The sequence below is a fragment of the Myotis lucifugus genome, unplaced genomic scaffold (assembly GCF_000147115.1).
Source record: "Myotis lucifugus unplaced genomic scaffold, Myoluc2.0 scaffold_21, whole genome shotgun sequence".
Classification (NCBI taxonomy): Eukaryota; Metazoa; Chordata; class Mammalia; order Chiroptera; family Vespertilionidae; genus Myotis; species Myotis lucifugus.
This window is the reverse complement of record NW_005871069.1, coordinates 10,305,544-10,330,304: the sequence shown is the minus strand read 5'-3', so window position 1 is coordinate 10,330,304 and position 24,761 is coordinate 10,305,544. Positions and strand designations below refer to the sequence as shown.

General features: G+C 38.1%; 1 protein-coding gene across 9 annotated transcripts in view; it reads right to left on the bottom strand.

Annotated features, from left to right (window-relative positions):
- Positions 1–404: 404 nt before the first annotated feature.
- Positions 405–24,761, bottom strand: part of U2SURP (U2 snRNP associated SURP domain containing) — a 72,892-nt gene continuing 48,535 nt past the window's right edge. For 5 of the 9 annotated variants that reach the window (XM_006085776.3, XM_006085777.3, XM_023751459.1 and 2 more), the window contains 11 exons: positions 24,165–24,244; positions 23,321–23,408; positions 20,241–20,363; positions 17,312–17,468; positions 15,684–15,782; positions 14,798–14,864; positions 9,801–9,960; positions 7,418–7,528; positions 4,935–5,053; positions 3,129–3,305; positions 405–917 (listed from right to left, as the gene is read on the bottom strand). In XM_006085776.3, the coding sequence (XP_006085838.1) occupies positions 779–917; positions 3,129–3,305; positions 4,935–5,053; positions 7,418–7,528; positions 9,801–9,960; positions 14,798–14,864; positions 15,684–15,782; positions 17,312–17,468; positions 20,241–20,363; positions 23,321–23,408; positions 24,165–24,244 (1,320 nt within the window). In that variant the 3' untranslated portion in view covers positions 405–778. The remainder of the gene's footprint in view (positions 918–3,128; positions 3,306–4,934; positions 5,054–7,417; positions 7,529–9,800; positions 9,961–14,797; positions 14,865–15,683; positions 15,783–17,311; positions 17,469–20,240; positions 20,364–23,320; positions 23,409–24,164; positions 24,245–24,761) is intronic. The other 4 variants (XM_006085778.3, XM_006085779.3, XM_023751461.1 and 1 more) reach the window with 2 other exon arrangements.

Sequence of the window (24,761 nt, the reverse complement as noted above, 5' to 3'; positions counted from 1 at the left end):
TGACGGATGAAATAAAAAGATGGAGATTTAATCTTTCCCTCATAATAAGTAGTTGCTCAGGACATAGGTTGAGTGTACTGAAATCATATTGCTTCTTTGAAAAAGTAAATTTACTGTAGCCAGCAATAGACCATGCCACATTCACCTTATCTTTTGACCTCTGGGTACCAGTATTACCCAAGAGAACCTTATCGAAGAAATTGGCTGGCAAACCTACCAAATAGGAGTCTCGGGTTCCCTAATTTTTATGGTCATCTTAGTAAATATAATTCTTTAGCTGCGTGAACAATGGAGCTAGGTATAGTGTGTTAGGTATACAAATACAACAGAAGTGCTAAACTCACTTAGTAGGACAAGGACTTTAAGGGACTTGATGTTACCAATAGGGCAAAAAAACAACATTATGGTTTTCTGTTCAGATTTTATTTGAAATCTAATTCAAATTGCCAAAGCTACAAAATGGGGGAAGACATCTGTATTAGTTTTGCTAAGTCACAGCATTCTAAAACAAAATACTACTACTGCCAGCAGATCCATTATACACATTTCTGATGAAATTCATTACCACAATAATTTCATCTTGAAAACAGCCACAACAAAAGTAATTTACACAATATAAAACAATGACAGGTCTACAGATGCAGTTACACATGCTTCACAAATAAACAAACAAAAATCCCAGGAATGCTCTTTCATTTGATTTTTTTTTTTAAACAGACCATTCAGGCACAAAACAAAATTGCATTTCCAATAAGTGACAGCATCTTAAAAATGTATGTCAATGTTTGTTTTTCTTTGACTTTTTATGAGACCTGTGTGGAGATCGGGACTGGGATCTGGATTTCTTCCCTGATTTTTTAGGGGATCTAGACCGTGATCGCCTAGACCTTTTAGGTGTTCTTGAACCAGATGGTGATCTGAGGAAACAAACAAAAACAATTTATCACAGTACTCTGTGATCAAAATTGACTCCTTAAATTATCTAAAATGAGCTTTAACTGAACACAACAAAAGTCACTGAAATACATAAGGTTGCAAACTTCCCAGGTCTACACTCTGCCTACGCGCGCACACACAGATTTTGTACTTCTTGTGCATTGCATCAGTCATCAATAGTGAGCTTGCTGCCCTAACCGGTTTGGCTCAGTGAATAGAGTGTTGGCCTGTGGACTCAAGGGTCCCAGGTTAGATTCTGGTCAAGGGCATGTACCTTGGTCGGGGGCACATACCCAGTAGGAGGTGTGCAGGAGGCAGCTGATCTATGTTTCTAACTCTCTATCCCTCTCCCTTTCTCTCTGTAAAAAATTAATTAAAAAATAAAATTATATATATATATATATATATATATATATATAAATAGTGCACTTGCTTAAAAAGCCTGGATCCCAAGACTTACCACACCACTCTACTGAATCAAAATCTCAAGGCAGAACTGGGGATTTGCAGTTTTAATAAGTTCCCCAAGTTAGTGATATACCTCCAAGTCTGAACCTCTAAATCTACAAGATAAAGTTCAAAATGGCATCTAATTACTAGCATTCACAACATTTTAAACAGAAGACAGCTTTGTAGCCTATCTCCTTGAGGGAAAAGGATCCAACTATTGCAGTATCATTCAAGGGAACTATGTGAAACAGCATAATTTTGTAAATGCTGTTCATGAAGATTACCAAAACAAATAATGTATTGATGTGTGTGTGTGTGTGTGTGTGTGTGTGTGTGTGCATACATACCAGTAACTTATCTATTTTATAAAGATTTTACTAAAAATGGTTACAATAATAAAGTTTTAAGAGATAAGTTTTAGCTCCTAGGAAAATAACACTAGATAATAAAACATTTCTGAAACACTTTTCTGGAACTACAAGAAAAAAGTGTACACTAAATTATACACTGAAGAAATGGTGTTTATTTTCACAAGTCTCTACCCAAAAACTTACTATTAAGATTGCAGGAGAAATATGGGGGGCAAGGAGGATGTATTTTTCTTTCAGCCTTGACAAAAATCAAAAAATGTTCTATAGAAACTAAAGAACAGAATGAAAAGTAAAGCAGCTATCCCTATCCCATTGGAAACACTGGATGTGATGTTAAAATTCTTGGCTGGCTTTACTTGTTGGAAGCCTTATTGTGCTTTAGTCATGAGACTGGTGTTAGGAGATGGGAAGGCATAATCTAAAATGAAAGTATCTTTTTGGTTTACTAAAATCCTGTAAAACAAGCATGTCAAACTCGTGGCCCACAACAAATATTTTTGCGGCCCAGCCAATAACAGTATGTAAGAAATGTTTTAGTCCTAACCGGTTTGGCTCAGTGGATAGAGCGTCAGCCTGCGGACTCAAGGGTCCCAGGTTCGATTCCGGTCAAGGGCATGTACTTTGGTTGCAGGCACATACCCAGTAGGGAGTGTGCAGGAGGCAGCTGATTGATGTTTCTCTCTCATCAATGTTTCTAACTTTCTATCCCTCTCCCTTCCTCTCTGTAAAAAATCAATAAAAAATATATATTAAAAAAAAATGTTTTAATAAAAATGTTGCAGCTTAATTTTTACAATATCCTGTTATACATAATTAATAACAAACTACAACATTTGCTAATGACTGATTACTATAATCGTGTTGCATTCATTTCCTTGACACGCAGGCGCACCATCTCTCTCCACTAGTACTAGCAGCGAATATTTTAGCAACCAATTGCCACGTCACTGTCTTGGACTTGTTTGGTGTGTGCAACAGGAAATATTTTGCTTTCGGAGAACAAGAAAAATAGGTTTATTTGCATTACACTTATTAATTTGTGCAGTTATTCAGTATCTGGTAAGTTAATGTACAAGAAAAAAAACATTAATTTTTATTAAAATGTTCTATTATTTTATGTTAATGATTACTCATTCAGCCCTTTGTATTCAGCAAGTCGCTATTGAAATAAACCTACGTTTCTATGAAAATTGAAGCTTTTGTTTTTTTGCAGCCCACATAAACTTAAACCTTGTTTATTTGGCCCGTGATAGCCTTTCAGTTTGACATGCTTGCTGTAAAACATAGCTACCAACCAAATCATTATCAAAAACTGGTGGAATGACAAGGAAATTAGTATCTCAAATATTGCAAAAAATGATTTGCATTTACCTTTTGGCCTTTTTGCTAGCATCTCGAGGAGAATCTTTGTGAGATGACCTGGACCGCGAACTCTCTTTATGAGATCTTTCTGAACGCTCTGATCGCTCCGACTTTGGTGATGGGGACTTCACTCGTCTACCACTGCTACTGCGAGATGGGCTAGGGGACATACTGTGTCGCCTTTTCCTATGGAACAAAGCCCCGAAAACATTCCATAAGTGAGCAAAGGATCAGGCATTCCAGTTCCTGCTACTAAATTAGCTATTAATTCCTACCAGTACTTGTACCAACTTTATTTCACTAACCTTACTGATGTTACTTTCCAAAAACATTCAAAGCCTTTTATACCAAGATCCAATTAAGTCTTAAAAGAGACTGATCAAGCCAAAAACTGAAATCAAGGATATTGGAATTTCTTTTGCCTTAAGAGATTACTGAGACAATGGACAAAATTTCATTAAGGTCTCTAATCAGGTAAGTTTTTAAATGTTAATTTCACAATCTTGAAACTTTTATTGTGGTTTATATTAGAGGCCCGGTGCACAGATTTGTGCACCGGTGGGTGTCTCTTGGCCTGGCCTGCGCCCTCTCGCAATCTGGGACCCCGTGGGGGATGTCGGACTGCCAGTTTCGGCCCGATCCTTGCAGGCCAGGCCGAGGGACCCCACCGGTGCATGAAATCCATGCACCGGGCCTCTAGTATACATATAAGATCTTTGGTTAATCTCTTCCTGCCCTTCCCCATCTCCCCTTCCCTCTGAGATTCATCAGTCTGTTCCATGTTTCCATGCCTGTGCATTGAGCATCTGCCCCCTTGTGGTCAGTGGACATCACAGCTAGATAACTAGACGCCTGGTGTATGAATTCGTGCACGGGTGGGATCTGGCCAACCCGTTGAAGGTTGACCGGCCAGCCCCACCCCCGATTGGGGTGGGGGGCGATCAGGGGCAGGGTTGACTGGCCCCGCCCCCTGGTCAAACTTCCGGTTGAGGGGACAATTTGTATATTAGCCTTTTATTATATAGGAAGGATGGGGCACCAAGTTATTCTTAAATTGTTGGGGAAGGGGAAAGGAGAAGAAAATAAGGCAAAAGTAGAAAGACATCTGGAAATTCTTTATACTATTCTTGCAACTTTTCTGTAAATCTAAAATTATATCAAAATAATAAAAAAGAAAAAATAGATTTACTATTTAACTAATAACTATGCTATTTGTAGAGTGACTAAGCCAGAATTTTTAAATTTGCATTCACTTGGTTTTCATTAGGAAAAAATTAACTGTTAATTGAAGCAATTTTCTCTACTAAATCAGATTTGGGGATTATTAACATAGAAAATAAAAATTAAAAGAGAAGCGATGTTTATTAGAATGAAGATAAAGTAAGTAGCAAGTCCTTACAGTCCATGTGCACAATCTCCTTTCCAGGTAGGACTGGAAGACTCAAGTTTATAAGTGGCAGACTCAGCACAGAATGCTTATATTGGAGACAAGAAAGATCTAGCAAACTGTTTAGTTATTTAAGCCTAAGCTTGATACCTAGTATGGTAACTAAATTCTTAGCACTGAACTAAGGTTAAGGTACCTTGTGAACCATGTGAAAGGATATAAAGGGATGATGGCTTAGTAAACAAAGGCAAGTGCTAACTAATGGTCCCATTTCTCAGTTAGTTCGCCTCCTGTAGGCAAGAGCCAAACATATTTATCATGAAAAAATACTTTTCTAGTTTGTTGGAACCAGTGTTGAAAATATTGTAACATGGAACATCATTCTAAATCCTAAAACCAGTATAGGTATTAAATTAGAAATGTTATACCTTTCTTTCCTTGTTGGAGTACACTCATCTTTTTCCTTCTTGTCTTTGGATCGAGATTCCAATTTTTCTTTATCCTTCTTATCTCTTTCTCGTTCTCTTTCTAATTCTTTCTCTTTCTCCTGTGTATTTAATTTTTAAAGAAAGAATATTTTGTTATGAAAATATATAAATCTGGGTTAATCTCATTTATATAATAATATGTTCTCTCTACTTAACTAATTTTTAAATCACTAATAGCATTTTTAAAAAAATACCTCCTCTTCCAGAAAAGCTAGCCATTTCTTCTACTCACCCTGAATAACAACAGTAATAACAGTGACAGCAGCTAAGCATTTACTGTGTGCTTACCGTAGGCCAGGTAATTAGTAAACAACCCTCACACACCATTTCATGTATTTCTTCCAAACACCCAAAGTAGTACTTTTATCCCAGTTCTAGAGATGAAAGCTGAGACACAGAAAGGTTAAGTTCCATGCCCCTGGTCACACAGAATAAAGTCAGGATTTGAGCCCAAGCTCTGGAGCTAAGGTTCGTAACTACCACCTGCAGAATGCTGTCCCCTACAAGCTAACAATGCACTGACCCTGACATCTCTCAGATGACAATAAAATAGCAGTGACCCTAACTGCACAGCAAGTTATTTAATCAAAAGAGAGCCTTACCAAAGCAATAAGCTGAAAAGGAGAAATAGCTATTCACAAAAACTGTCCATCAGAAAATCTTACTGGTGAGAGACAAGTACCAATTGTATTGGAAATTTTAATTCCTAATTGATGAAAGTAAAAACTATGTGAGTATACAATTATATAAACCAGAAAAACTATATCCTTATCCTCAGATCCTTATCCTCAGATGCTGTAATTGCCACTTCTCACTTGAAATTATAATTTCTATTGATTATATAATTAAAGGAGTAGCTATAGACAATGAACCCACAAAGCCAACTCAGATCTTTATTAGTAGGAATTTAACTGCTCTATGATTTCTGTGCATCAAGAAAGCTATCTGATAGCTGACAAAAAGCCTGTACCAGATGTTGGCAAACATTTCTTATAAAGAGCCAGAAAATATTAAATATCTTCTGCTTTGTGGGCCACACAAAAACTGTCAAAAGTATTCAACTCTGCCACCGGAGAATGGCTGTGAGCCATGTTTATTTACAAAAATGAGGTGATGGCTACAGTCTGCCAACCCATTGTGTACACCTTCAAGAAACACACCCTCCTCCCCAAATGCAATCTGGAATGCAGGAGACTAAAACATACATGTCTTACTACCTTCAGGACCAGTAAGCATTCCAAGGTAGGAGTCTTCCACGAAGATCAAACACCTGCCACCATCTCCAAAGGGATTCGTGTGGTACAGATACATAACATCTTTTTTTAAATCTAAATTATCTTTATTCAAAATATATCATATAGAGTACAAATTTTAAAAGTGAGGCTGATAGTCTGTAAAATATAGTTTCCTCATGCATAATTTATAGAAATCAAACTATAGTTAAAATATTTTAATTCAATAACAAAGTGTAATAGTTGCTATTATCTAACTCACAATCCTGCAAAATTGGGACTATAGCCCAGTTTCACAGAGAAAAAGCAGCACCAAAGTTGTTTTTCCATCCTATTGCTCCCATCACTAGTTCTATACCATTTGTAGTGATTGTAATCTCCCTTCCAGCTTTTTCCTATTTCTCTTTCTATATAACCTATAATAATATGTGTAATATGCTAATTAGACTGGTCATCCTTCCGGACTAAGCTGGGGCTGAGAGGGAAGCCTGGATCCTGGGTGCCTGCCGGCAGCCGGAGGGAAGCCTGGGTCCCAGGTGCCAGAGGGAAGCCAGTGCCAGCAGCCAGGGGAAGGAAGGCCTATTCTTGCACGAATTTCATGCATTGGGCCTCTAGTCTTTTTTATGAGTCAAGACATAGCAGTCCCAATAAAATCCCTGGGTTCTCCCAACAATTATCATGTGGGTCTCCTTGTCCTAAAATTCTGTGTACCCCTACATATTTTTTAATGTACAAGAATATCAGGTCTCTCGAAAGTTTAGAGTTCACTGATGAGGTAGTCTACCACTTGCTGTCCCTCCTTGAAAACAATGGAAAAGGAGTCCTACATGAACTTTCTAAACCCTAACTCCATCTTTTTGTCTCTATGCCACTTCTCATGGTTTCTGGTATCTCATTGTCACAAATACTCTTTCTATAGGGTCTTCCAGTTTTGAAATCATACTCTTACCAGGATTTTCTTGTTTCTTGTTTATCTACAATAAAATATTATGCTATGGCCCTAACCCTTTTACAAGTTGAAATAATTGTAAAACATGAAATTTCAAATGTTCCTAGTTGTCTACCAGTATCCAGCATTTATACATCAAAGGACGCAATTTGAAATAATTTTCCTTAATATACCAATATTCTAGGGAGTCAAAACAAATAATTTTGGAAAAATGCATGTTATTGAGTATTCTTATTCCTTACTCGTTGAAGAAGTTTATCTCTGTAGTGTTCTACTTGCTCCTGAAAGCTCTGGCCTGGTTTTTTAGGCCTTTTTCCAGATTCCAATTCATCCTGAAACTTCATAACTTTGAGCTGTGAAATAAGACAAAATTTTTTCATCACTATAGTTTCTCAAGTACTGCTTGATGAACATGGATACATGGAACAGGTTGACAGCTGTCAGAGGGGAGGGGGTGCAGGGGGTCTGGATGAAAGAAAGTGAAGTGATTAAGTAACCCCCCCACCCCCAATATATATATAACACACAGACACAGACAACAGTGTAGTGATGGCCAGGGGAAAAGGGAACTGTGGTGGAGGTGGGCAAAGAGGGGAAAATGGGGATGGAAAGAGACTTTGCTTGGGGTAATGGGGCACACAATTCTGTGTGTAAATGATGTTTTATTGAGTTGTACACTTGAAATCTGTACTCCAATAAATTCAATTAAAAAATATTTTCTTTGAAACAAGCGTATTAAAAGGAAAAACATAAATACAGCAAAGTAGCATGTGTCAGACAAGCCCAACTATGCAGAGCTCTCCGCACAACCATATAAGATGACTCAAAAACTAAATGTGGTTCATGCCCTTAAGAACTTATCTCAACACAACGATAATGAAGTTGGTATCTGGTTCACCAAAGAATTACATTTTAAAATTAGAATTTGGTTCACAATGCAAATCCCCAAATGTTAAGTTGTTAAGAGGTAGGCACTACAAGAGCAAGAGAAACAATCGAGGAGTGTCTAGCATAGAAAGGAAAGGTCAGATCATCAGAGAGCACATATATACAAATACGTCAAAATTAACAAAAAAGCTAAATTAGTTTTTTTCTCTTTAAGCCACTAAGGAAATAGAACATTTAAGAATGATCAAAGTCTGTTTTGGCATTTTTAATTATCAAAATGTCACTTCAATTATCAAGAAAATATGTTTTTAATGAACTCGGTCTTTGTTTCTACTCCAATATTCCATCGGGTCAGTTAGGCGGAATTCAGCAAGGCTGTTAAAATGGGCACATGCAGCTTGAAAAGGGCAACCGTGAGTGTATTCACGGACATCCATCACCTTGCGCCCCTAAAAACTCTAGAGAGTGTAACTGAACACATCTCAGGAAAAATGAATCAACCTAACTCTGAAATCTCGCCTCTAAACTTACAATAACACCATATGATTCAGTGTAAAGTAGACAAAATGCTTTCTCTGTTAACTTTTTGGCTTGGTGACATTTGAGAATGAGGTGGACAAGAACTAAAACCAGCCCAACAGTGAGTAGGTGGAGAAAGAGAAATAAGGTAATGAATTATCAGTAAAAGGAATAGCACTGACAGAGTATGCATTAAAAAATATACACTGTTAAATGAATGGACAGAGTATTAACATTCACTCATGTATACTTTTTTGTTTGTTTGTTTTTTTAAGAGAGAAAAGGAGAGGGAGAAACGTCAGTGTGAGAGTGAAACATTGATTGGCTGCCTCCTGCATGCCCCCTACCAGGGTGGAGCTTGCAACTGGAGTATGTGCCCAGAGCAGGAATCGAACTGGCAACCTTTTGGTGCACGTGATGACTCCTACTAAACAACTGAGCCACAATGGCCAGGGCCACTCATGTACACTTTTGAGATTCTTGACTGACTGCTACACTATTTACTGGGCATATTTCAAAACCTTGTGGCAAGGAACAGGAAGGAAGGTTCCCATTATAGAACTCTTCCCTGACATATTTGAATACCTTTGATAATAAATAGAGGCTTTAAAACAGGAGAGGAATAGAGGGAGGGAAGATTCTGCTGGAGACAGTTTGGACTCTCCCGTAAGTTTTTCTCCTTATTGTTAAGCCCCACTTAATGTCTACTGTCTCTCCATCACTAAAGGATGCAGACACTTAAAGTTAGCATACTGTAATAAATATACACATAACTTGAACATGCCAAAAAGTATCTCACTTTTCTGAGTTATATTCTATGTACACTCAAAATGTAATGGCTTTCATAATGTCAGATGTAATCTATTCACTAGAATATCTTGAGAAGATCTCCTATGTGCCAGGCACTGGAGAGACATGGTTCTTTGCCCTCAATGGAAATCACAGTCTAGGGGGGAATACAGAAATTAAGCAAGCAATCAAGAAAAAACCCCATGAAACATAATCACTAATCATAACAGATAAATAGGGGGGTGTAAGAAAATCCAGATAAGAAAAAGGATACAGGGGGAGAAGGGATGCTTGAACAAAGAGGACTGAAGGAAGTCAGCTAAGGCAGAGAGGGAACAGGATGTACCAAGGTGTGATGCCAAGAGGAAGCCTAGTTCAGTAGAAAAATTGAGAGGTCAGTGCAGTTTTAAATTTCAATGCAATACCAACCTCAATTTCACGAAGTTTGGCTCGTTTTTCCTCACTCATTTCAGAGTACTTAGAGAACTTGGACTCGGTCATTTCTTCTTTGATTGGATTAGAATATAAATGATGTTCTTCAGATTTGGAACTTTGAGTATCTTCTTCATCTTCACTTTCTTCTTCTTGACTTTGGAAATAAGCAGAATACATTGTATATCAAGGCAGCAAACAAAAGTTACACTTAACAGTCTGGCTTAAACTGCTTTACAGTTTAAATAACGCTAACAAAATATAATAGGAAAATTCATCACAAAAACATTTTTTACAAAATATTTGATCAAATAATATAGATAATTTTATAAAACTGTTTCCTGCACAGAAAAAGTTGTGGCTTAAACATAACCATATTTTTAAAAATTCTGCTTATGTTAACGTTATGTGTGCCTTTCATTCTGTACCAAACTTTCCCTGCAGCAGTTAAATGAAATCACAGTTCACAGTGACTTCCACCAGCTTAATGTTTAAAAAGCCAAGTGTTTACCCTTCCTTCAGCAGAACCTATAAACGAGAAGAAAACGTCAGTTTGAGGCACACAGATTTGCTATGAAACAATCAATGCAGCATGTAGAGAAATTATTTGATTAGCATATAACCCTAGGAATAAAGAAAGCATGTGTAAATTTTAAATACTGGCACACCAATGATACTGAAAGTTGTGCTGGTTCTGTCAGATAAGAAGAAAATGAAAAATTAAGTGACTAGCATGGGTAGGGATACGAAGAAGAAATTTTTCCTGTCCATCCCACTGGCTGCCATCTAGTGGAAACAGACAGGCAGGCAACCATGTGTATCATTACTACCACAGGATTAACAAAATGTTCTTCAAGCACACAAAAAAATGAAGGGGCTTAAGAAAAAGTTGTGTTCTGCATCTGGGCTGTGTGTGTGTATATGTTAAATCTGGGCAAAGCAAGTAATTCGTGTACAAACAAACTCAGAATGTTTATGTATATAAACAAAATTCCTTATAAACAATATTGTAAAACATTACTGGTTTAGCAAATATGCCATTTCTCTTTGATGTTTGAAGTCTCAGCTGAGAAGCCCTTATATGTTGGTATTTGGGTACTAAATAAATTCTACCATAAGTAGGAGTCCCTTTAGTATATAGAAGACTATCCATAATAATGTAAAAACAGTTATAAACAAATTCTTTCCAAATAAGAATTCCATTATTTTAGAGCCTGACAAGATTTGCACAGTGAATGAGAAAAACATAAGCAAAGCAGATAAAATTAAAGTACTGGTAATTTAGAATAAAAAAAGACATGATATTAAAAGAAAACTAGCTTTTTTTTTTTTTAAAGAAAACTAGCTTTTTAATTTCTCATCCAAAGGTCCCTTCCAGAATATTTCTACTATGCTTTATAAACTTAAGACTCTCAGAACCCACAAATCATTAGTACTATATATAGGTACACCTTAACACAATACTTAGGTAAGGAGGAAAAAAAATCAAGGCCAACTATTAAACAAACACTATATTTTTGGAAATAAACTTTTCACTTAATATTTCTCACTTATCTGTCAAAAACTTCCTAAATGTTTTACTAAATTTTTTAAACACAAGAATTTCTTGTTTTATGGTACATAAAACTTTTACAAGTGTTTCAGATGCTTTTAAACAGCTCAACTGTGTGTGTGTGTGTGTGTGTGTGTGTGTGTGTGTGTGCGCATATAAATGCAGGTGTTTACTGAAGGATTATTCTGGAAAGTAAGGACGTGACACAGTTAATTAAATTGTGACACCTGCATAATGGAAATTACTTAAATTCCAGCCTATTATAGCCTATTATTTATTTGTTTCAATTTCTTTTCAAGATTTCAAATATTCCTTATACACTTACCTCAATGACTGCTTGTAAATATAGATGACTACAGAGCAGCTAAATAAGTAGATTGACATGAAATAATACCCATGACACTAGTGTGACAAGCATTGGTCACAGAATAGTATGTACAGTACTATATAATTAACTAGATACCTGGTGCACGAACTTTGTGCACGGGGGTGGGGGGGTGAGGTGGGGGGTGGGAGTGGTGGATTCCCTCAGCCCAGCCTGCACCTTCTCCAATCGGGGACCCCTCAGAGGATGTCCGACCGCTGGGGTCCTGTGGGATTGGGCCTAAACCGGCGGTCGGACATCCCTCTCACAATCTGGAACCACTGGCTCCTAACCACTCACCTGCCTGCCTGCCTGATCGCCCCTAAATGCCTCTGCCTGCTGGCCTGATCGAGCCCCCAACTGCTCTCCCCTGCTGGCCTGAGCTCACCCCCAACTACCTCTGCCTGCCTAATCACACCTAACTGCCCTACCATGACGGCCTGATCTCGTCCCCAACTGCCCTTCCCTGCTGGCCTGATCGCCCCCAACTGCCTCTGCCTGCCTAATCACACCTAACTGCCCTCCCATGACGGCCTGATCTCGCTCCCAACTGCCCTCCTCTGACGGCCAATTTGGTTCTGATTGGTCAGTTTCTATGCCAGTCAGTGTCAAAAGCTCCGTCACCTAGGCAGCCATTGGCTCCTCACAGTTGACCCAAATTTGGTTCTGATTGGTCAGTTTCTATGCCAGTCAGCGTCTCTGGGCCTATCAACAGGGCCTGATCAGAAAGGCGGGGCTGATCAGCAGCCCCGCTGGAGGCCTGGAGAGAAATGGAGGCGCGGCTGTTGGCCAGGCTGGGAGAGAAAGAGAGGCAAGTTCTGATCAATGGTTGCCACAGAGGCTACAGATCAGACCCTGCCTCTCTCTCTGCAGACCTCTCTCTGGGCCTGATCTGAAGCCCCCTTGGCATTTTCGGTCTGGTTGAGCCTTCAGTCATAATCGGTTTAAGGACCCTGGCTCTTTATTATATACATGTTTAAAAATGATACTCATGTTTTTACATATACAGAGAAAGGATCTAGATGGCTGGACACTAAACATTAACCATATCATTAAGCCTATTATTAAATGAGAGACACTACCCTTCAATAATTTAAGATATATATATTTTAGAATTGTCATTTTAATTTTTCAAGGCTCAAGCAGTGTGTTTTAATTGGTTATGACTTTAGCTCTTAAATCATCAATTCTAGGTTCAGATCTTATCACAACTTCATCTTGCTCTTTAAAGAAATAGAAACTCAAGACTCTAAACCCATACAGAATTCATTACAAATGAAGTTATATTACTATTTGGAACTTTTATCCAAAGCATTCGTGATACTATATATTTTTTAAATCACATTTCTGCCACAAATACAATTACTAGTTTCAAAAAGCAGCTCCTTAGTAAAAAGGCGTTTTGGATTCAGCCACTAGAGAGCAGTAGTGAGACATAGGAAAATTTTAAGGCTCAAAGTTGTATGGGAAAAACTTCCTTGCTTTGTACTTTCATAAAATTATTTTTCTTGTCATGATTTATTTAGAGCTCCTAGAAAAATCAAAAATATAAATATTTTCAGTAACCCATGCCTTACTGTATGAACATATGATTACTCTATTCTCAATACTACAATGCATTTCCATTCCAAACATTAACACAAATATCAAATGTATGCAAAAAAATTAACACCTTTATAAATAAAACCCATTAAACAATATCTGAGCTCTGCAATGGCTTTTCTACCCTTTCTTTACCCTAAATTAAATAATCATTCTATGGGTACACAGACTCATTCTACAGCAGTGATTCTACAACGTTGAAAGATGTTATTAATGGGATTATAGATATAAAAACAGTTAAGAAAACTACTGTTCCCAATTCCTATACTCCTAAACAGTCTCAGATAGGTATTTCCACAAACCACATCTACATTTTTAAATACTCTGTGATAACAATTGCGGACTTGTTCTGATCACACTGACATTTATGGAAAAGCATTACTGTTGCCATGTTTTCCTCATCATATCAAATTGTTTCCACAAATGGCTCTAGCTGTTTGGCTCAGTTGACAGAGCATCAATCAGCCTGCGGTCTGAAGGGGTCTGGGTTTGATTCTGGTCAAGGGCACATGAGCGGGTTGCAGGCTCGATCCCCAGTAGGGGGCGTGCAGGAGGCAGCCAATAAATGATTCTCTCTCATCATTGATGTTTCTATCTCTCCCTCTCCCTTACTCTCTGAAATCAATAAAAATGTTAAAAAATTGTTCCCACAAATGCAAATCAATCACGTTTCCTTAACAATCTAAATGCTACTAATACCCATTTATTGAATCCATTCAAATGCTCAAATTGTGCTGGGACACAAAGGTCCCTTTGTTCACTCTTCCATTTGAGAGCAATAAAAAACCAAAGGTTAAAAAATTGGAAATTTCTTCTTTGTGTTCTTGAGGCCCTATCTTTTCTATTTAAAAAGTTAACTTCCAGTGCAATTATTTTAAAAAGGTGTCAAGTGCTATGGAAAAGCTACTAATATTAACTTGCAGAATTGGGAGCAGGGATTCCTATAGTTACATTTGGTGTCAAATGCAAAAACAATTTTGGAGTGATGAACAATAAGCAAAACTCAAAATTACAATTTCTTCATGCATTAAGGAATATTTTTTTCCTTTTAATCTTAGTTCTTCTGAGGTTTTTACATTTAAATAACATAATAGAGTATGTATTTTTCCAGCAATGTACAATCCAAAAGAAACATAACCTTCTTATTCACATTTTAATAATAATTTTCTGTGAAGCCAAAACAAAGACTTAAATAAATGCGGGTGACCATTTAGTAACTACAAAATGAGAATGTAATACCTAGGACAGAAAAATAAACTCAAAAGCAAAGTGAAACCAGATGCAGCAAGACCAGAAATCTAAGGCTCCTCATTCACTGGAAAAACAATGGATAACTAAAATTGACCCTCATAACAATGTTTTTAACAGTGAAGTTTCCCTCTTTACTATTATTTCAAGTATTTTTTAATGAAAAAAGGGAGCACAAATGCAATAAGAAACAGAGTATATTAAAAACTTATATTGTTAGATTCTTACTTTTGATTTTCTTCTTCTTCTGATTCTTCATGCTGGTCAAATAACTCCCATTTAGAAGTTGTTACAGCTGGATGGAAGGGAAAAAAAGATCTAATTCCATAAGATAAGTTAGCATTTTTGCAGAAGCTTAGTAGAAGCCCAGTTGTAGAACTGAAATTTTATATTACAGGTTATCTACATTTATTTATTCATTCTTTGTCCATTTCTATGCTAAAATCTATTTCTTTCCTCCTTACACATACACTATACTTTTATTCAAATTCATGAAGTGACAAATAATGTTATCCTTATTTCTGTGCTAGATGATAAGATTTATTCATTAGAACCTACAAGTATTAACAATTACAGATTATAAGCAGTAGGATACATATGGAAGGCAGATCTAACTAAGTCAAGCATTATGGGAGGGTCAAAGCTTGGTTTCTCTGAAACTGACTTCTAAGTAGATTTCCACACAGGTACAGCCTCCCATCTACATTTTCTACTGAAATGCCTTAACCCAGTGGTCGGAAAACTGCGGCCCCTTGAGTGTGGCTCTTCCATAAAATACCACGTGTGGACGTGCACGTACAGTGCGATTGAAACTTCGTGGCCACACTCAAGGGGCCAAAGAGCCGCATGTGGCTCGCGAGCCGCAGTTTGCTGACCACTGCCTTAACCTGAAAGGGTTTTAATGATTTCTTTAATTACTCTCAAGGCATAAAAACGGAAAGATCTAAAGGAATTATAACAGGTCCACAATGAAAATTTAGCCACTAGACATAAATCTGATAACACTGGGTCTTAAGGTTGAAATATTGTAAAACATAAAAACATACTCACATACACCAATGATTGATTTTAAGAACTGAATTTTCTAAAATTCAGTATTTGTTTTTTTACTCACCCTGTGCTTCCAATTCAGATTCATCTACAGCTTCCCATTTTGATGGAGCAACTTTAAATATAGGCTCATTCTTCTTTGAGTCTTCAGTGGCATCCACTACTGAGGAAACATAAGCCATTAACCCTGACTTCTAGGGGATGACCTAAATTAAAGAATTTATGGGTATTCACTGTATCAGCTATTTTCAACCGGTGTGCCGGAAGAATTTTTAAGACGCGCAATACCTGACCTCTTTTCTCTTAAATTGTCAAATTAAAAAACAACAGATAACACAACAATAGCTGTCCAGTGTGAATGAATCAAAATTATACCTTTTTTGTCAGATTGGCATAAAATGGTATTTTTTGGTGTGTTGCATGCAGAATTTTAGTAATTATAGTTTATGTATGTGCCATGAGATGAAAAGGTTGAAAAATCACTGCAATGTAATAAAAATAAGGCCACACATGGACTAATAATTCTAGTGTCAAAAACAAGGATTATGTCCCGGCTAGTTTTGCTCAGTGGATAGAGCATCAGCCCACAGACTGAAGGGTCTCAGGGTTCCAGGTTTGATTCTGACCATGGTCACACATACAGCGGTTGCAGGCTTGATCCCAGCCCTGTGTGGGGCGCATGTGGGAGGCAACCAATCAATGTGTCTCTCTCACATCAATGTTTCTCTCTTTCTGTCTCTCCCCCTCCCTTCCACTCTCTCTAAAATATCAATGGAAAAATATCCTCAGATGAGGATTAACAACAAAAAAAATAAAAATAAAAAATAAATAAAAAAATAAAAACAAGGATTATGACTACACAATACTCTGCATCTGAGATCAAATTTTTAAATAGCAGATAAATCAACTCAGAACATGTAGGTTATTTTTATTTCAAGCAAAAGGAGAAGGAAATAAAAGAATCTTTAATACCTTTACTTAAATTACCTTTTAAACCACAGATTTCATATATCATGCAATATCTTAACATAATTCAAATGTAATGGAGATTGCACAGAATTCTTATTTCCAAAACTGAATTTTGGCAGATAAGAAAAGAGCCTATTTGTTAGGAAGACTAATAATAAAAACAGAACTGATAACACCAGGCACCTGGGATTATGAATACAATTGAGCACAAGATTTTACCTTTAGTTTCCTGACAATTAAGACAAAAAAGAGCCCGACTGGCTCAGTGGTTGAGCGTCAACCTGTAAACCAGGTCACTGTTCAATTCTCGGTCAGGGCACTTGCCCGGATTACAGGCTCGATCCCCAGAGGGGATTGTGCAGGAGGCAGCCAACCAATGATTCTCTCTCATCATTGATGTTTCTATCTCTCTTCCTCTCCCTTCCTCTCTGAAATCAATAAAAATATAATTAAAAAATATATAAGACAAAAAAAGAAGCTTGTTAATATAATAGGCTAACTGTCCCAACAAAAAAATGTGACCAGAATGAAAATCTGTTCTTCGCACAGTCAATTGTATTACTTGTATTTGAATTTGGAAAAGGCAGAAATAAAAAATAAAAAAGTCAATGGCTGACATCTTATTCCCTTTTTCCATATCAGCTTGTATGGACATTCAGAGTTTTGGAATCAAACTTGGATATTAACAGATTTAGATTTAATCTGTCTGAAGTCTGCACTTACAAGGCACTCCATCAAGATCATCATCAAAACTCTTTATAGGGACTCCATCAAGATCATCAATGGGTGTAGCATCAATAGGAATTCCATCCACATCTTCCAAAGGTGCACCATCAAGCTCTTCTTCAATAGGGGCACCATCAAGGTCATCTGGTACATCCTATGGAAACACATATGACAGTAACATTTTCTTTAACTTACTGAAGTCATATTGCTAAAGATGAATTTGCAGTATAGAATAAACCAACTAACTGGATACCCACATTCCCAGGTCCAAAGTGAGGACAAGAATATACAGGGTGGAACAAAAGTAGGTTTACAGTTGTCTGTATGGAAAATAATACAATCCTACATAGTAAAAACCTAATATGCAAATCGACCGAATGGAGGAACGACTGGTAGCTATGACGTGCACTGACCACCAGGGGGCAGACACTCAATGCAGAAGCTGCCCTCAGCCCGCAAGTCAGCCAAGGCAGGTGCCAGAGAGGAGGAGCCCCGATCACCCCGCCCGTCACCCCACAGAGGGAGGTGACAGGTGCCGGGGGCGGGGACGGCAAGTAGGTGGCGCCAGGCCGGCTAAGGCAGGTGCTAGCAGGGGCCCTCAAATCGTCCTGCCGGTCACCCCACAGACTGGCCCTGATTGCTGGCCAGGCCTAGAGACCCTACCCGTGCAGGAATTTCATGCACCAGGCTTTTAGTACTTAATAAGTAGTAATACAAGAATAAACTGTGTTTTGAGTACTCAACAATTATAAACCTACTTTGCCCCATCTTGTATTTTATGCCCTGGCCAGTGTGCTCAGTGGTAGTGTCGGCCTTAGCACCCAAGGGTCTCGGGTTGTGATTCCCAGTCAGAAGCACATAGCTGAGCTGCAGGTTCAATCCCCACCCCAGTTGGGGCTCATGAGGTAGGCAACCAATCGATGTTTCTCTCACACTCCCTCTCTCCCTCCCTCCCTTCCACTCTCTAAAAATCAATGGAAAGAATATGCTTTATCATCCAGTCTGACAAAGAAACTGTAGTCATTCATTCATACATTATTTATCAAATATTAACAAGTGTTTACTGATGCCAGGTACCATGTGAAGCACTGAGTATATAATGATGAGTGAAAAACAAGCTTGGCCCTTTGGTCTCTTCTGTCATAGAGCTTAGAATTTGGGGGGAGCGGAGAGCCGGGCAACCAGATAATCACAACAATCTTACCCTATATAATAAAACACTAATATGCAAATCGACCGAACAGCAAAATGACCGGTTGCTATGACGTGCACTGACCACCAGAGGGCAGACGCTCAACACAGGAGCTGCCCCCTGGTGGTCAGTGTGCTCCCACAGGAGGAGCACTGCTCAGCCAGAAGCTAGGCTCACCGCTGGCGAGAGCAGTGGTGGTGGCAGGAGCCTCTCCCGCCTCCGCGGAAGTGCTAAGGAAGTCTAAGGGAGGTCCGACTGCTGGCTAAGGCCCGCTCCCTGGGAAGTGGGCCTTAGCCGGCAGTCGAACATCCCCCAAGGGTTCCCAGACTTCGAGAGGGCGCAGGCCGGGCTGAGGGACCCCCACTGAGTGTATGAATTTCGTGCACCGGGCCACTAGTATACATATAACTGCAACTAGGATGAATGCTAAAACAAGGAGGTATATCATACTATTAGAGTACATAATAAGTAGGTTTCACCTAAAGAGGTCACAGAAGATTCTGACATTATGCTTAAACTGAGGTCTGAAGAGCTCAGGTAAAATAAAAAAGATGTTCCAGAAAGAGCTATAGTAGGAGGAAACATTGTACATTGAAGAAAAATAAAAAGAAATTGAAACAAGGACCATGTGGTTGGAGTATGGATGCCAATTAGGAGTATCTTGTAAGGAAGAAAGTGAAAACATAATAGCTGGATTAGAATTATAAGTATGAAGGATTCAAGAACTACTGAGGAGGTAAAAAGCAACAGAATGGTGATGAATAGAATCCGCTATCATTGTGGTACATCTTTTCATGTACATACTTATTTATATAGCTACTAGAGGCCCAATGCACAAAATTTGTGCAGGGGTGTGGACCCTAGGCCTGACCAGCGATCAGGGCCAGTTGGGGCCTCTGGCTGCCTGCCTGGGCCTGCCTTCCCCAGCTGCTGCCTGCTTGCTCTTTACCGCTTGGCTCGCCGTTCCTTAGCACTGCCGCAGAGGTGGGAGGCTCCCACCACTGCCGCTGCACTCACCAGCCATGAGCCCAGTTTCTGGCTGAGCGGTGCTCCAGCTGTGGGAGCACACTGACCACCAGGGGGCGGCTCCTGCATTGAGTGTCTGCCCCCTGGTGGTCAATGTGCTTCATAGCGACCAGTTGTTCTGCCAGTATTTCTGCCGTTTGGTTGATTTGCATATTAGGGTTTTATTACATAGGATCTTTAGTCTAACAAAATAAAATCCTGCTACATATATTCTCAATTACTTGCTTTTTTCTACTGGTATACAGTAAATCTTTTTATGTCATCAAATAAGAAAACAGTCACTGATTTTCACATAAGGACACAAAACAGAGAATTCCTGTTACAAATAATCTCAACTAGTGAGTTCTAGTAATTACAGCAACAAAATCTACTATTTAGTGGTAAAAAGTAAATATTTTCATGAAGAAATTTTATATCTATAACATATCACACCTCCACAGCATCCCCAGAAATAAATTTTAAAATAATCAGACAAGGCCCTGGCTGGGTAGCTCAGCTGGTTAGAGTATCGCCCCTTACACCAAGGCTGCAGGTTTGATCCCATCATGGCACATACAAGAATCAACCAATGAATGCATAAATTAGTGGACCAATAAATCAAGGTTTCTAATGTTTCTCTGTCTCTCTCTCCTTTCCTCTATTTCTCTCTGAAATTGATATATAAAAATCATTAAGTATAATAATCAGACAAATACACTGAGTACCTACCTCTGTTTCCTTTTCTTCAATAATATTTACAAGTCCTAAGAAAATATTTTGCAATTTGATCAAAAATGGTTCTGGATAAATTGCCCAATCTTCCCATGCTCTGAAGCAGGTCATTACCCGTTGCTAAAGAAATAGGAAAACATAACAAGTTATTTATGACAACGTCTCAAACTTCATCTCATGAAAATAAATATCACAATTTGTTGAATTTTTCACTAAGTCAACATTCTTTTTAAAATTTATAGAAAATAACTATCATTGCCATGTTTTTAAATAAATCAATGTCATCTTCCAACTAAAAATAATGAAAAAGAAGCACTATTTGCTCCTGATCACCTAAGATCAATGTCCCATACATATCACTAGTGCAGTGAGGGCGAACCTTTTGAGCTCGGCATGTCAGCATTTTGAAAACCCCAACTTAACTCTGGTGCCGTGTCACATATAGAATTTTTTTGATATCTGTAACCATAGTAAAACAAAGATTTATATTTTTGATATTTATTTTATATATTTAAATGCCATTTAACAAAGAAAAATCAACCAAAAAAATGAGTTCGCGTGTCACCTCTGATACGCATGTCATAGGTTCGCCATCACTGTACACATGAGGCCACATTCTGGGAAACATTATCTTAGGAACTTATGAAAGCTGGATATCAAGGTATGAAGATATGACCCAAATTCCTTTATGAGCCAATGAAGTACTTCCTAATTCTGGCTAACACTTTTTTCCTACCCCATCCCTAAACCTCTCTATATAAACTCTGACTTACGGTCATTTAAGGTCAAAATATTTTAAGTGCTGTTGGTTTGTTTGAATCCCCTAAATGGTGTTGTCATTGGGCATCTTTCCAAGCTAAAAAATTTCCTTAAAGCCGAAACCGGTTTGGCTCAGTGGATAGAGCGTCGGCCTGCGGACTGAAAGGTCCCAGGTTCGATTCCGGTCAAGGACATGTACCTGGGTTGCGGGCACATCCCCAGTGGGAGATGTGCAGGAGGCAGCTGGTCGATGTTTCTCTCTCATCGATGTTTCTAACTCTCTATCTCTCTCTCCCTTCCTCTCTGTAAAAAATCAATAAAAAATATATTAAAAAAAAAATTTCCTTAAAAAAGTCTTCTTCCAATGAAAATATATCTATTTATTCAATTATAAGGTTTTTTGTTTAGCTTTTCTTAACACGGGCTTACAGCTTAAGAGGTTATAAAAAATTAGTAATGCATATAATTGTAAACATGAATAATTAAAATGTGTGTTTCTAATCCAGACAAATTATAAAAGTTTAACAACAGGAATGTGGTTCTAAGAAATGTATTGTTAAGCGATTTCATCGTGCAAACATCAGAGAGTGCACCTACAACACCTATGTGGTACAGCTACTACACTCCTAGGCTGTATGGTATAGCCTATTGCTCCTGGACTACAAACCCGTGCAGACGTTACTGTACAAAACATGAGATTAAATCAAGCACAAGAGAACAATATTCAAGAGATTTATGAGGCTGTTGCCAGGTAACACGACATACTATTTTACAGCAAACTTTTTAAAGTGCCCTGGCTGGTGTGTCTCAGTGATTAGAGCATCAGTCCACACACCAAAGGGTCAGGGGTTCGATGCCCAGTCAAGAGCACATTACCTGGGTTACAGGTTTGATCCAGGTCCCTGGTTGGGGCGAGTGTGGGAGGCAACCAATTGATGTGTCTCTCTCACATAGACGTTCCTCTCTCCCTCTCTCTCTCTCTCCCTCTCCCACTCCTTCCTTCCCTTCCACTCTCTAAAAATCAATGGAAAAATATACTAGGGTGAGGATTAACGCCCCTCAAAAATACAAGATTGATAAAAGTATATACATAAACGAGTATGTCATTTATTATCATTATCAAGTATTATTTATGACTATACATAATAGTATATAACATACTTTTATGTGACTGACAGCGCAGTAAGTTTGTTTACACCAGCCAGCATTATTACAAAGATGTGAGAAGATGCTGCACTAGTCATTATGATATCACTAGGCTAGGAGTTTTTCAGTTCCACTCTAATCTTATGGAAGCAACACCATATTTTTGAAAATTATTATTTTTGTTAATCCTCACCTGAGGATATTTTTCCATTGATTTTTTAGAGAGTGGAAGGGAGACAGACAGAGACAAACACTGATGTGAGAGGGACACATCAATTGGTTGCCTTTGCACATGCCCCGACCAGGACTGGGGCGATTGAGCCTGCAACCCAGGTACATGCCCTTCACCAGAACCGAACCTATGATCCTTCAATCTGTAGGCCGACACTCTTTCCACTAAGCCAGACTGGCCAGGGCCCACCATCATTTTTTTACTGAAATGTCCTTATGCAGTGCATTACTTTTACCATTACAAAACAAGTGATCTTCTGAGTGTGTTTTTTGAAAAGAGAAGACTAATTTTCAGCGAATTTCTGTAAAATACTTAAAACTAACAGTCGACAAAATAACACTAAATAATACATTTTAAATTTCAGGTATTTTTGAAATGAAGGTAACATTGCAGTAAATTTCAGAATAATTTCTGAATCTGGCAAGTTATGTTTTATATCCTATATAATAAAAGCCTAATATGCAAAGTGTCTGGTCGATTGGTTGGCCGTTCAATATGCCAATGATACGCTAAGGCCACTCAACCGGTCGTTATGACATGCACTGACCACCAGGGGGAAGACGCTCTGATAGGTTAGCTTGCTGCTGGGGTCTGGCCAATCGGGACTGAGAGAGATGAGCCGGACACGCCCTGGAGCCCTCCCGGGTTCCCTCCCAGGCTGGCCAACCTCCCGCATGCCTCCCCGGCCCCGATCGTGCACCAGTGAGGTCCCTTGGCCTGGCCTGTGCCCTCTCGCAATCCGGGACCCCTCGGAGGATGTTGGCAAGCTGGTTTCGGCCCGATCCCGCAGGCCAGGCCGAGGGACCCCAATGGTACATGAAGTCATGCACCGGGTCTCTAGTATGTCTTATATACTTTTCTAGCTCTCCAATGTGCTTCTCAGCTCCCATGCCCCATATTCAACACTAAGGCAGCAAAAATAATAAAATAGTAAACATACCTTAAAGTTTTCAGACTGTAAATGGCCTTGAATTGTACGATAGGTAGCATTGAGGTCTGAAAATATCTGACATAACTTTGTTTCAAAACTGAAATTGAAATAATATATTCTTAAAACAGAATTTGTTTAAAAATCCCTATCTACTTCAGTATGCTATCCAAACCCCTCCCAGACCTAAAAAAAACACAACAAAACCTACCAATAAATTAAGCAATCTTGTAAAAATCAAGAACTAGGTGCTTAACCTCTAAAACTGTAATTCAACTGCTTTAACACCTACTTCTAAATTTTTCTCTTGCAAAATCCCCAAAAGAGCCTTAAGTAGTAGTTCCTTGATTAGCAAGGAACTTTACATCTGACACTTTGAGCCACCTAGTCGGAACTCTGGGGAATTATGGAAGAGTTCTAAATTAATTACAGTTAAGCAACATAATTTCCTATTGCCGAGGAAAGCATTAGCAATGAACTACAACAATATAATGATGATCAGAAGTAAACACATATTGGATAGTTAATGCTTTGTCTTTTGTCTCTTCCTTTGCCATTGTTTCAGTTTATTTATTATATAAGTGGCTAAATATTCAATAAAACAGTTACTTTTTAACTGGTCCTATTTGTCTTGTTACCAAGTTAACCAATAAAAACTTTAAAAAAACTGTTACTTTAGCTTGAAAGTGGTTTAGTTCAATGAATGCAATCCAATTTTTTAGAATATTCTATGACTACAAAGAAATTCAAATTATTTCTTATTATTGGACGGTGTTAACAAAACAGTGCTCTCTTCTGAACTCCTTACCCTAAAGTATTTTATTTCAGAAATATCAATTTACCTCATTTTACTTACAATTTTCTATAATATGAAGCATTGGCAACTTTTGCTGAAGAGTTGTACAAAACATCAGAAACCAAATATAATCTGGCAATCTAGAATACCAAAAGATAACATAAAACAAATTAAAAATAAAAACCATCAGAAACAACATATCTAGAAAAAAAAATCCATATTGAATTTTTTGGTATCAGTGTAATAAGGCTAATGTTTACAATTTAATAATCATGACTAATTAGAATAATTACAAGAAATTTCACATTACCACAATCATTACTTTTGCAGGGATAAAACTTTAACTCATTTACATTTCAACCTGTTAACCTGTCTGTCAATTAACATAACAAGACTGCATAAGAAAAGATTTCCTGGGTCAAGTTCTTCATGCAAAAAAGGAAACCAATTTCAATCCAAAGAGCCAACTATTATCTCCCCTTTTACCTATTCAATCTGTCTATTAAGAAAATTCAGCTGGCACACAACTCAATAAATGTTGTCTAAATGAATAAATGACAAATTGATTCATTAATTATTATATGATGAGGAACCTTGGCAAAGTAAGCATTCATTTTAACTTATAAACCATCCAAGACTAGCTAGCTAGTGATAAGA